At 46.0% G+C, this 13,418-nt stretch overlaps 1 protein-coding gene across 1 annotated transcript in view; it reads right to left on the minus strand.

The window, feature by feature from the left end:
• Positions 1 to 5,887: 5,887 nt before the first annotated feature.
• Positions 5,888 to 13,418, minus strand: part of grin2da (glutamate receptor, ionotropic, N-methyl D-aspartate 2D, a) — a gene marked incomplete at its 3' end in the record, with an annotated part of 168,608 nt that continues 161,077 nt past the window's right edge. The window contains exons 18-19 of the mRNA XM_080787099.1: positions 8,208 to 9,064; positions 5,888 to 7,970 (exon numbers count right to left, since the gene is read on the minus strand). Of these exons, the coding sequence (XP_080643225.1) occupies positions 5,888 to 7,970; positions 8,208 to 9,064 (2,940 nt within the window). The remainder of the gene's footprint in view (positions 7,971 to 8,207; positions 9,065 to 13,418) is intronic.

A 13,418-nucleotide genomic window follows, 5' to 3' on the forward strand; every position in this document is an offset into this window, starting at 1 on the left:
GCATAAATTACTAATTAGGCATTACCTGTGACGTGTGTGTGTGTGTGTGTGTGTACGTGTGCGCGTGCGTGTATGAGTGTGAGAGAGAGAGAGAGTATGGCACAAAGCAACCATACAGTGGATTAGTATAGCAGTACAGTAGTGTATTGTATGTTTTATTGGTACAAGGCCATGACACACTGTCCATAGTAGTGTACAGACAGAGACGCGGGCAGTGGGGAGGGCTCTCAGTGGCTGGGTTTCCACTGCTGGGCCAAAATCAGGCCTGGATCAGGGCCAAAATCAGGCCTGGATCAGGGCCAAAATCAGGCCTGGATCAGGGCCAAAACGAAACCTGGTCATGGCTGTGGACTGAGAGTTCATATGAAAATACCTTATCTGGAAGTGAAAGCCAAAAAGTGTTTAACTTACAGTATACTTGCGTAAACCCCGGTTCTCTGATAATGAGTGAGGCTTCTCACTACAAGGGGAATGCTCCCTACGTTCCCCCTAGCGAGACACCAGATGAAATATTTGAAAGAGAACCAAAAGTACAGAAGGTCAGCTTTATTTAGACTTTTGTTTTTCAACTTTTCCAAAATACCACCATGCCTGTGTTTCTCATGGACAGCTGGAAAGCACCGTTGCCCAACACTCTCCTCACATCAGAACAATGGCATTTAGGTTCATACATTTTGCTTTTAAAAGACCAACATTTTAAAAAGTATTCCATAATGTGATCTTCAACTTTAGCCCATCTGTAAAATGGCCAGGTACAGTACAGCGTATTTTGGGGAGCGATATTACATTGGATATTAAGTTATTAGCCCAGTAGTGGAAACCAAGCTGTAAAACCTTGTTTATAGTCAGTAGTGCACCGTACAGTGTCCCATGCCAGAAATAGCCTAAGACCTTGTAGACTTGACAATTGTCCGTGCGGGACACCATCATAGGACCATAAGTATAAATCAGGCTTTTAGTGGTTTTATTAGATGACCTGTGAGATTCACTGCCGGCATGTAGTACAGAAACGCAGCGCTTGTTCTGTTATTTGACTACATCTTTCACAGCATGGCATCTTGGTAGAAGATAGTAGTGTAATGCGAACTGCAAGGTATATCAAAGTCCTCCTTGTATACGCGTCGGTTGGGTTGTGTGTGCAGCATGTGGCTATAAAGCTATACTAAAAATAAAGGGTACAAATACAAATCAAGCCTGTGCTGCTTGCTACATTGATTAAAAGGTCATATTTGGAGGTAATCATCAATCTGCCGAGTGAAGAATTATGGTAAAAGCTGCATTTATCCATAAAAGATTATTATTATTATTATTATTATTAAGTTAAAGTAAAATAAAAGTAAAGGCCCCTCTGGATTCACACACATCACCCCACCGCACCACAGCAGCACTACAGTGACACGGTCGTAAGACACGCGTGCTCCCCTCCGCGTGGTCACCTCAGTCAACGTTTTTAAAAGGTTTTTTTTAGCTACAGTCGACATCAGCTAATGGTGGCGTATGGTCGGTCTTTAAAGTGAGCAAAAACACAGTTACATACAGGTCTCTTGTTTTCGCTAGGGAGAGGGGAGGTGGGGGTGGGTGAGGGAGGAGCTGAGAGGAGGAGGAGACAGACATAAAGGACAAAAAAAGACATTCATAGAGATAACACTGTAAAATTTAGTTTTGACAAACTTATATAACATAGATCTTGCACTTTGCGCTTTGAAATATACTCATCATATATATATGCTTCTATTTGAGATGAAAGAAATATATATCCACAGATACAGATAGTTTGTTTTTCAAAAAATAGAACTAGCTTTACAATTGCAGACTCATCAACAACGAGGTGACATGAGGACAGAGGAGATTGGTTTGGATGGCTGGGGTGGGGTGTGGGGGATGTAGGGCACACAGGTTGGGATCCGGAACCGGAGGAACCCAACCTAAAAGAACCCTTGGAACACTTTCTGTAACTGGTTTTAAGGCGGTTCTCAAGCGTTTTTTATTTATTTAAGGTTAACCTGTAAGGGTCCATTTGGTTCCATTTGGAACCCCCTATAGGAATTGTTCAAGCGAACTGTTAAGGAATCGGACCGTTGAGAGGGAATCATTAAGGAACCGGAGTCGTTAAAGGATCCCAACCCTGTACAGAATGTACAGACCTTTTCTAAAGAAAATATCCTACCACGAGCAACCAAAAATCACGATCAATATCTTACTATAATGTAGAATGGTCGATAGCAAGTTAACCCAACCAACTTCTTGCATTACTTGTAAGTTGACCCTGTGAAAGCTAGTGCCTCAAAATGTGCTCTTTCAGCTGACCGATGATGGCTGCTAATAGTTTGAGGTATGGCATATTATGCAATTCTATTTAATGAAAATTCATAATTACGTTTAATTCACACTAATCAAGTCAGTAATTTAATTCTATGTATTTATCTATGTATTTTACACAGTGGCAAGCCATGTGTGTGTGTGTGTGTGTGTGTGTGTGTGTGTGTGTGTGTGCGCGCCACTTTTTAGTTTATTTGGCATTATTTGTCCTGAATTTAATGTTTTGTTTCCAGAGCCACCGGCCGGTAAACCAGGTGACAACATCCTATCATTCCTATGGCTGCTACTGTAGCTATAGGCAATCAGTAATGCTTGTTTACAGACGGACCTTTATGTTCAGTCAAGCTTTTCCACACCATCAGGTGAGGAAATGAGGCAACCACGGCCAAAAAGTAACAGATCCTTTCTCTCACCATACTGGGCAAGACTGGGCTTTAATGCTGATTTCTTTAGTTGCTTGTGGTGAGAGCAAATGCTATGCACATGTATTCCACATTTGACACTTTGGGATTCTTGTAAGCTGTTGATTGTAAGGAGCATAGCACTAAACGTTATTAATACATGTCAAACTTGATTTAGTACAGGTATCCTTTTAAAGTAATTTAAATCTAAAATAAGAAATGTAACCAGACGTGCAGAGTCAGAGTCTCTATTGGATCTCCTACTGGAGACTATGCCGGTCATCAAATTATTGGCTCAGGAATGCGGAAAAACAAACCAATTTCCATGAATACAAGGCTTCATGGGGTGTTTAATTGGTATAAAATAAGTCATTTGTTGACTGGACATGAGGAATGATGAATTACCATGTGTTTTTCCCCCCTAAACACAGGTAATATATAGGCTACTATTTATCAGCACAATGAAACTCGAATGGTAAACAATATTCCCAAATATCAAGAAGTCAAACTTTTTTTTTTCCTAATGCTACCCACCTCCACAAGTATACTATATCTAGATTTTCTTTTCTTTTCAAAGAAAGGCAGACAAACTTTACACTAAAAAAACAAAACAAAGAACAGTATTGTTTTCTCCCCCTTTCATCTTCTGCCGTAAGTACAATAACGTATGGCTCAGATGCAGTTTTAGGCAAACAGGAGCTGACCACCCTATCGTGAGATGGATGATAATGCAGGCTTTTTGGCCTAGTGGCAACAGCAACGACTTTGTAGTTTTATACTCTACGTTTAAAAACTCCAGCAATCTCAAAGTGCCAACAATATTATTATGGTACAAAATCTCCAGACACTAACATTAAAGTCGTAAGGGGGAAAAAAAGGCTTCTGGAGTGCTAGCTTATAAGTGCTTGCCGCCGGGAGTGCTGGTGTCAGCTCAACTGTAAAAATGGTCATGGTTAAAAGGCTATAGCTCTTGGTTACACGTTTTGCCAGGAGAGGAGGACATAAACAGAAAGCCTTAACCGTGAGGTGTGACAGCTTGTCTTTCACACATCATTCAAAGAACATCTCACGCTGCTAGCAACTGTCAACATTGGCATTGCCTCTCAGAGTATGCCATCACAGTTGGCGTACAACACAACAGGACAAGGTCTCACCGTACATACTGTGGAAACTAAATAATCTCCTGTAAAATCACACAGTTCTGGCATAAGGCTAATCCGGGAGAACATAATAGCTTTTTATATATTGTTTTCCCCCCCCCACGCAAACATCAAATAAACGTAATGGCCGAAGGGACCAGCATAAGGCTAGATATACATATAGGCTAGTTCCCTGCACCATAGTCATCTTGCCTGATTGAACCATGTAGCCCTATTTTTTATTTCATACTCACACAGGTGCCCTGCTTGGCTGCAGGCAAACGTGGGTCAAAAACTATTCATTATTATTTTACCCACAGCGCCATATGGTATTGATAATCCCTCCATTTCGCCTGTGTGTCAGGGAACATCAAACACACGCAATCAAAATCCTTTTTTTCCAGTACATTTGATGATTTGTACACTTGTTTGTCTTGCAGCCAAATCAATATCTTGTATCCTTACTCACCACCCCTTCGAATAAATGCTACCAGTGCCGTTATCAAGTGTTTCATGATAGCACACGGTTTGTGGCTAACTTTACATTCAGTCAAAAGCAGGTGGGAAATGATCGAGGGGCTTCCTCCTTTGTTGTTGTAGGTAGTTCTGAATGTTTTGTGTGCACTCCCCCCGGTTTAAGTAGTACAGCACAGTGCTTACATGGTATTAGAAATAATCATAATATAATATATAACACCAGCAATAACAACAACAATAAGACAGAGAAGTAAAATATCCCATTTAAATGTAAAAGGTTGAACAAGAAATGTGGTCTGTGGCTAATGTATTGCTCAAGATAGAGGGTAGGTGAACTTATTTCTTATGTGTGCACATGTATGTTATTAGAGGTGTGTGTGTGTGTGTGTGTGTGTGTGTGTGTGTGTGTGTGTGTGTGTGTGTGTGTGTGTGTGTGTGCGTGCATGCGTGCGTGCGTGCGTGCGTGCGTGTATGTTGGGTATATGACAGCATGTCAGCTGAGATGAAAACGAAAATAATAATACAGAAGCTAACATTATATACGGATGGTTAAACTTCACTTAAGTTTGGCACTCAGCTTTTCATTAAGCCAGCGCGATGTCAGTCACGGTTGACTTACCCTGTTGTCAAGAATACAAACACAGAAAAGCACAGACGCACAGAATAATCACGTCAAGGATAGGAGTGTAATGAGAGAAGAGAAGAAACGATGGAGAGGAGGGAACAGAGGAGAGGACATAACAATGGAAGAAAGGAGAAAGAATATGTGGAGAATGAGAATAAGATGGAGAAGAACAGTGCTGAGAAGAGCAAAGAACAAAACAGAAGACATACTGTAGCAATTATCCTCCATAGCTAGAAGACAAGTTATGGATCGTACACAAATGGTGCCTCGGGGAGGGAGACACAGATCTGCAGGGATGTAAACAAGTTTGTTTAGGGGAACGGAAAGTACAGTAAGGTGGTTAAAAGTGTGTCTTAAGGGAAAATAAAAACAAGTGTTCCTTATCGGGGAACACGGCACGGCGTCAGAGGATTCCAAGAGCAGCGGGTATATATACAGTACTACAAAGTTCCTGAGCCCTCAGTAAGAATGTAGAATCCTCAGAATTTTGACTCCCATGGATAAAAACTACCACTCGGCTTCAAGAACACCTCCCTTTGTGTGGTCTGTAAGCCAAGGTATCTTCCATAGTAGTATTAACGCTTCTATAAACTCCTGTTACCTTTTACAGTAGCAGATAAATCCTCCCAGCACATTTCATTGTGGCAGTAGTCTTTCAAATAACTGAAAGAAAAGTAAAAGAAAATCAATGTTACTTCTCTGATCTCTGTCACGTGTCTTTCACTCACCCCATGAAGTTTTGTTTGGCTTTGAGTTAGTTCGCTTGTTTGTCTGTATGCTTCTATTTTTGTGCAAGAGGTCTATATGAAATCTATACTGTGTGCTGCCTTTTCTGCTGCCGAATTATAACAAGAGCAACAAATGGTCCATTCATTTCAACAGGCAAAATTCAACACCTGGTTTGAGCTTCAAAGATTTTCTAAACCTCACACTTCACTCTCCACGCTTGAGAAGTGTGCCGATCCCCTACGAGAGCAAAGGCTCTTGGCTTTGAGTGGTAAGTGTGGGGACTGGGGGAACCTCTGGGACTGGGGTACTGAGCGCAGCCTCTGGTACTGCAATTTGGCGCTGGCTGAGGCCATTGCGGAAGTCTGAGCTGCCCCTAGGGTGGATGATACCACAGAGGGAGACGAGACGGACGAGGAAGAGGTAGGGGGAGGGCCGTGGATCGGGTGGGAGGAAGATGGGGGTGCCGGGAGTGCTGGGAGAGTGGGTGGCAGGTTTGGAATTAAGGTGGGAGGTGGGGAGGATTGTTGCTGTCTTCCTCGGTCTCTGTCCCGCTCAGCTCTCTGCGTCCGCTGCATGCTCAGGTTGGACTGGCTGCCTGACTTGTTCTGTGAGTGGTCAGGTTTGGAGGAAGATGAGGAGTGACGTTTGGGTTTTGGGGTGCCACTGAAACTCTGGCAGTGCTGGTACAGCTCCTCCTGGCTCCTGGAGGTCACCCGGGCCCATTTGGAGTGCCCGTGGCGATGGTGGGGAGACTGGCAAGAGGCACAAGTGCCTGAATACCCTCTGCCTTTGTCCTTGGACTTGCGTTTTCCCTTCTTCTCATCCTGTATGTGGAGTTTGTCCACAGACCAGTATCTTCTGGGAGGTGGAGGCGTGAGGGGAGGCGGGGGCCAGCGGGAACCTGACCCCCAGTCTCTTTCTCGTCCTCCACCTCCTCCGCCACTAGATCCCCATCCACTCTCAGCTCCACCCCAGCCCTCCCCTCGCCCCAGAAATAGGTCGTCTCTGCTGTTGATGCTGCCAGCTTTATCCCTGGAGGGGTACGTGCCAAAGAACCATCCTCCTCCACCTATGCCCCCCACCGCCCTTCCCTCATGGCCCTCCCAATACCTTTCGAACTTCCCAAACTCTCCTGAGGATCCGTCATCATCAGAGTATATCCCGACAACCTTATCCCGTTCCCTCTCCTCCTCTAATGTCCTCCCTCCTCCTCGCCGCTTGCCTCGTTCTGATTTCCTCCTCTCCTCCTCAGAATCCTCATCCTCTTCCTCCATTTCTGATTCCCACTCGTGGAAGGACAGTCCTTCCTTAGAATGCACTTCGGCTCTGCCATTCCGCCCCAGGAGTGGCCTCCTCTCACCTTCCCTCCCCACGGTCTCCCGGTCTGAGCCTTTGCTCTTCCTGCGTTTGGAGGAGAGAGGAAGCAGGGGGAGGAAGGCGGAGGGAATGGTGTCCGAGGACAGATTCCCACCTCCCCAGAACTTGACAGATGTTGGCGTTTTGCTGCTGGAGCTCTGGTAGTGCTTGCTATTCCGTCGTCTGTGGTGCCTCTCTTTCCCTCTGCTATCCTCCCCGTCATCCCTCTCCTTCTCCTCCCTTTCCCGCCTCCCGATTTCTTCATCAGCAGCACCCGTGATGTTCCAGCCATAGCTCCTGATGGAGCCCACACTCTTCTTCCGGAAGGAGTCTCGTCTCAGCGGGGGATAGGGCGGGTAGTCTGGCACAGCGACTTTCATCTCCTCCCTCTTTTCTGTGTCTCCGTCCTCTTGCTCTGATCTCTTTCTATCCGTCCTCCTTGTCTTCTCCTCTTTCTTTCTTTTCTTCTTGCCCTTGCGGCGCTTGCGCTCACGTTCACGCTCCCTGTCTTCCCTCTTCTTCTTTTTCCGCCCTTTCTTCCGCCTCTTCCGCTCGCGCTCCCTCTCCTTATGGTGCCTCTTCTCCGCCCTCAACCCTCCACTTCCTCCCACTGCACGTCCCGTCGTCCTGCCTCGTTCTCTCTCCGCCCACGAGGCCCACCACTCCTGCAGTTGAGCCAGCTGGCTCCCGTTCCGGTCCCTTCCGTACTCTCTTTGTGGTCGCGGCTTGCGTGGCGGGACGGGCGGGGGCGGAGGGCTGCAGGGCAGTGAGCGCGAAGACATGCGGCGCGACCGAGTCTTCCGGCGCAAGGCCAAAAGACTTGATTCCTCTGTCAGCAGGTCTGAGTCATAGTCTTCATCCACCATGAAGTCGCGGTCACCTGCCCGGTATCGGAAACTCAGCGAAGAGTTGTAGGAACTGTCACTGGAGCAGGAGGATGGCGAGTTGGAGCGGGAGAGCGAGACAGATGTCGACGAGGAGGAGGAAGATGTCGAAGAGGTGGAGGAGGAAGAAGAGGAGGCGCTGGAACAAAAGGAGTAGAGGCGGCAGGGCGAGGAGGGAGTGGTCGGGGTGTGCGTCGGGGATGACAGGGAGACCGGCAGCGGGATAGACGGGGGGCGGCGTCCTCTCCTCGCCCCACCCCCATCCCTCATGCCGTACCTTCCCCCTCCTCCCCGCCTGCCCAGGGGCAGGATGTTCTCATAAAGGGGGGTACCAGAGCCCTTTCTCATCGCCATGCCCCCCAGGCTGCCTCGCCTAAAGAAGGAGGGCCTTCGGTGTGGGGAGGATTGGATTGGCGGTTGCTTGGATATTAAGTGTGCCGGGGCTTGTGGGGGCCCTTTGGGGGGCGGCCGGGGCATCCCTGCCACCTTGGAGCTGCGGGGGTTCATCTTGGGTGTCTGCTGAAGTCCTACTGCCTGCTGGTCAGTGCTGGCCCCCAGCCCCTCTGGATCAATTGGACCATAGTAGCGCTTGTACTCATCCAACCCAGTGTCTCCTCCACCACCACCAGTACCGCCTTCTCCAGGCAAGGTCCAGTGCTGGCCCAGATTCTGCTGGTACTGCTGGGCCTGAAGTTCTGTAATGCCTCCTGCTATGCCCCCGATACCCACCCCACCAGCACTTCCGGCCATAGTTTTGTCAGGCTTTGACCTGTTCCAGCGATCGACCACAGCCAACCTTCGATCGTGTCTGGGCAGGAAGGAGGAACAAGGCATAGGGCCTTCTAACAAGGGGCTATTCGAGGGACCCAGGGCCATGGCGGAGTGGCCGGTGGTGGGAGGGGATCCGGGGAGCATAGTGGTATAGGCCTGCCCCTGCCCCTGCTGCTGTTGGTAGTGCTTCTGCTGCTGCTGTTGCTGCTGTACCATAGCGATGGCGGCGGAGTTGGTCACAGTGGCCGACACAAGGTGTTGCTGCATCTGCATGCCAGGGGGCATGCTGGGAACCGTGTGGTACTGGGGCAGGGATCCAGGATCTGTGTCATCTTCAAACTGCTTGCAGCAACTGTACATTCCCTGGGTAGAAGGATAAGAGAAGATGTGCAATTACAGGCCAGCAGAAGGCTGTCAAATACTGAAGGTAATGAGCTATAGGGTATAATCAGTAATATTGTTTATTGTGGTAAAGAAGAATCCTGCTCACAATAATCATATTGTGGACATTTTTAATTATGGTGACATTGTCCTCAGTCACACAATAGGAATTAGCTTTTGTTGAGCTGCAAATTCAGTACCACTTCTACACAAATTGATTCACCGCATGTCATTGTAGGCAAACGTTTGGTTAAGATAAGGTGGTATAGGGGTAGAAAAAAGAAGGGGGCAAAATATAGACCCCCCCCCCCCCCCCCCTCACACACACACACACACACACACACACACACACACACACACACACACACACGTGGGACCCTAATTAACAAAGCACAGGAGGCATATACTGTATATGTATGTACGTATTATGTATGCATTGAAACTGCCCCTGTGTGTCACTACTCACTGCATCACTCCACTGCACTGTCCGTGTGCATGCCTATAGGCCTAGTGTGTATAGTACAGTATGTCTGTGTTTCAGGCCTATTAGACTGTAATAAGGGAGCAGTGGACCAGGGAGTACCCATGTAAATCACAGAGCTTTTTTATTATCTACCCCTCATAGAGTATGTGGACATGATTCATTATAGCCATCAATATCAGCCCCATAATGACAAATGGCCCACGGGGCTCCAGTAAATCTCTGTTCTGCTCACCATACACAGGACAGTGAGCTGAGAGAGAGAGAGAGAGAGAGAGAGAGAGAGAGCAATGATGGCCATACTAGAGGTGTTCAGAGGCAGCCGAGGCCAGTGAAGACCTGAAAGTTAAGACACACCTGTGACACATCATGACTGGGCGGTCAATGTACCACGCAACCCCAGACGTACGTCGAAGCATAGATATTCCTGGTCAAACATTACTATAATATTAAATATTACTAAAGTAGCTTTAAGGACGTGTGTACTTGCTTTGAAATTTTAAGTTACTGTAGGTATTCAAAAGTACAGTATGTATGTTTAAATATAGCCTACTTCAAGGTGTATTTTAATGTCTACTCACTTTTAGACTCAGCTCTAGTGTGATATTGTCCTTCTAATGTGTGAGGGGCGCGGGGGGGCTTTTTCCAATTTAAATTTATTTTGATATTTGAATGTCTGTTTGCCCAGCAGCCCCAGTCCTGGAAAGCAATGCTATGTGACCGCGTCCCGAGGTATACAGCTTGGAGCTACTCCATGGTGTAACAACTGAGCAAAACTGTTTGAATGTAAGATTTCATTTCAAAGTATCAGCAGAAGCTGTGTGGCATGGCGGGTATAAGCAGTGGACTCAGTACAGTGTGAAATTGGAAGCTGTCTGACTCGTGGAGTGGGTTTTAGGCTGGCCCCTGTATAAGGCTATGGTGTGAGCTCCTTAATGCAAAGCAAAAGCTTAGAATTCCGAGTATACAACATATACAGTACATTTTGGATTAAATCAAATTCAGTGATGTAGAAGTAAGTCAGGCGAGTGGCGCGAATAAATAATGCAGTTGAATTGATCAAATTATTCTGCTATATAGTTGCTGAATTCCCGCTCCCGATAGTCTGCCCTGCCTTCAACCTCCCTCCTGTATCTTTACCTCCTACATGGCCATCCCCACCTAAGCCCCCTGTCCATCCCTCCTCACCACCACCCTCAGTCCATCCCTATACCCATCAAAAAGGGTTAAAGTGCAACTCCCTAAATCACCAAGCTTTTTTAAATGATCCATATATATATAATCTTTATTTCAGACAATAGTCCATATACATGAGATCAACGTACAAAAAACCAAAAAGACAAACAACATGAAAAAAGGGGTAAAAGCGAGCAGTTAATACAATTCAAAGTGCAGTAGTCACAGTGGAACATATTCAAGCACTGACCTATCTGATCAGCAGCAGGCTGCTGAGCCAGTGTTTGCGCAGCCTGGACGTGACCCGGTAGCAGCTCTTCACAGGGTTTGTTAGTGCCTCTATGATGCTGTTACTGGACACCTCCAGGCGTTGCATAAATTTGTACATGAGTTTTCTTAGTAACGCATCACATGTGGGCAAACCAACAGAGGTGAACAACTGACTGGCACTGTGCCACCTGGGAACACGTAGGAGTAGCCTCAAGGCATCATTATAAGCCACTCTGAGCCGTTTCATGCTCTTTACTCGGTATGAGGACCATAGATGGGCTGTATACAGAGGGGTGACATACGATCTGAACAGTGCACATTTAACATCTGCTGAGCACATAGAAAATTTCCTTAATAACATGTTGGCCTGAGCATATATTTTGCGACACTGTCGCTGGATGTCACTGTCATCCCTGAGATCCTCAGAGAGGATGTGTCCAAGGTATTTTAATTCCTTGGACACATCTAGAGTGGCATTTGCGAGACAAAAAACTGGAAAGGTGGATTTCCTGTCCTCTCTAGAGCGAACGATCATGATACAACTTTTTTTGGCATTGAAAGTTATATCATGCTCTTTGCCATACTGTGAGCATATTTTCAGCAGTTGTTGTAGCCCTGCAGTATATGGGCTAAGTATGACCAAATCATCTGCGTACATAAGATGATTGATGATACCTTCCCCAACAATACAACCTGTTTTACAGTCATTTAGCTGCCTAGATAGGTCATCCATATACACATTAAATAGGAATGGGGATAAAATCCCACCTTGACGGACCCCATTGCCCACGTGAAATGGGGTGGAGACAGCATTATCCCATTTTACTTGGAACGTTTGCTGAGCATACCAATAGATAAGAATCCTGACTATGTAGTTGGGGACACTTCTGGCAATAAGTTTCCTGAATAGTTTCTCATGGTTGATTTTATCAAATGCTTTTGAGAGGTCTATAAAACATAAAAATACAGAGGATTTATTACTTTCATACTTGGCAATCAACTCCTTAAGAGCATAGATACAGAGGTCTGTACTGTGTTTTTTCTTAAAACCAAACTGATTGTCAGTAGTTAAGACATACATTTCAATCCTGGTTAAAATTATTCTTTCTAGCACCTTTGATAGGATACTGGCAAGGGCAATGGGCCTGTAATTGTCCATGCTGTTGTCCATACCTCTCATAGAAGTGTATAGATAATAAGTGTGCGCGCACGCACACACGCATGCATGCAGGTGTGCGCACACACACACGCACGCACTATTATGATTTTGAACGATGTTTGACTACTAACTAAATAACTGGAATTTCATTCAAAAGACTAAAACTAATTTGCCGTCAAAATCAACACTGAACTGAACTTAAATCATTCTCATGCCCGTCTCTGTCCTGTCCCGTCCTCTCACCTGGCCTATTCCCTCCACCTCTCCTTTCATTCTGATAGCTCCAGCAAGTCATTGTAACAGGCCCCCTGTCTTCTCCAGATTCTCTCATCTCCCGGCTGATAACTTGACAAAATAACTCCATTAAATGGTAATTGAACCATCAGTCAGCCAGACACTAGGGGTCCCTGTAGGCCCTCTGCAGAGTACTGTTCACTGGTTCCCAAACTTTTCAGCTCGAGACCCAAAAGAAGAATTTGATGTTTCCCCAAACTAGTGAAAATATCAGATCTACAAGATCACAGTGTCGTGTCACTACTTCTTAAAAATGTGTTTTCTAATTTATGGGATGTATATATTATTATTATTATGTTATTTTTTATATTTTCTGTATTTATTCATGAAATAAAGGGAAATGTACTCGTGACCCATTAAAATGGGTCCTGACCCACTGTTTGGAAAACAGTGCTGAACAATGGGTATTTATAGAGGGTATGCGCATGCATAAAGTGAGTGGCAAAGAGTGCATAACATCGCTTAACGTTGTTTAATGCAATCTTATATATAGAACTTTTTTGTTTGGATGTATGGGCTGTCAAGGCTAGAAAGTAGTTTTTACCACTCAAGGCATTTCCGCATAACTTCCGGGCATGATGATGATCTCACGCACATATGCTCTGATTCTAGGCTTGATTTTAGGCTTACAACAATTGATATTTGGGGAAATCTCTATGGGAAAAATGAATGCGGTCCAAATTTGCCAACCAAAAATGCGGAAGTGCAACCGAGCGCTCAATGTTAAAGCCCAGCTGCACAGGGTTTCCTCGTCATGAATCCACGGGTCCGCTTACAGTCCTTCCTCTTACCACTAGGGCCCAGTGCTTCAACGTTGGAGCACCTCACTGGCCCTTGGCTACACCCCATCGGCACACTGCCATCAGGCTATGATCCAGCCCTGCTACACCCTATCGGCACACTGCCATCAGGCTATGATCCAGCCCTGCTACACCCTATCGGCACACTGCCATCAG

This window comes from Protomyctophum bolini, assembly GCF_963924005.1.
Source record: "Protomyctophum bolini genome assembly, chromosome: 17".
NCBI classification, from domain to species: Eukaryota; Metazoa; Chordata; class Actinopteri; order Myctophiformes; family Myctophidae; genus Protomyctophum; species Protomyctophum bolini.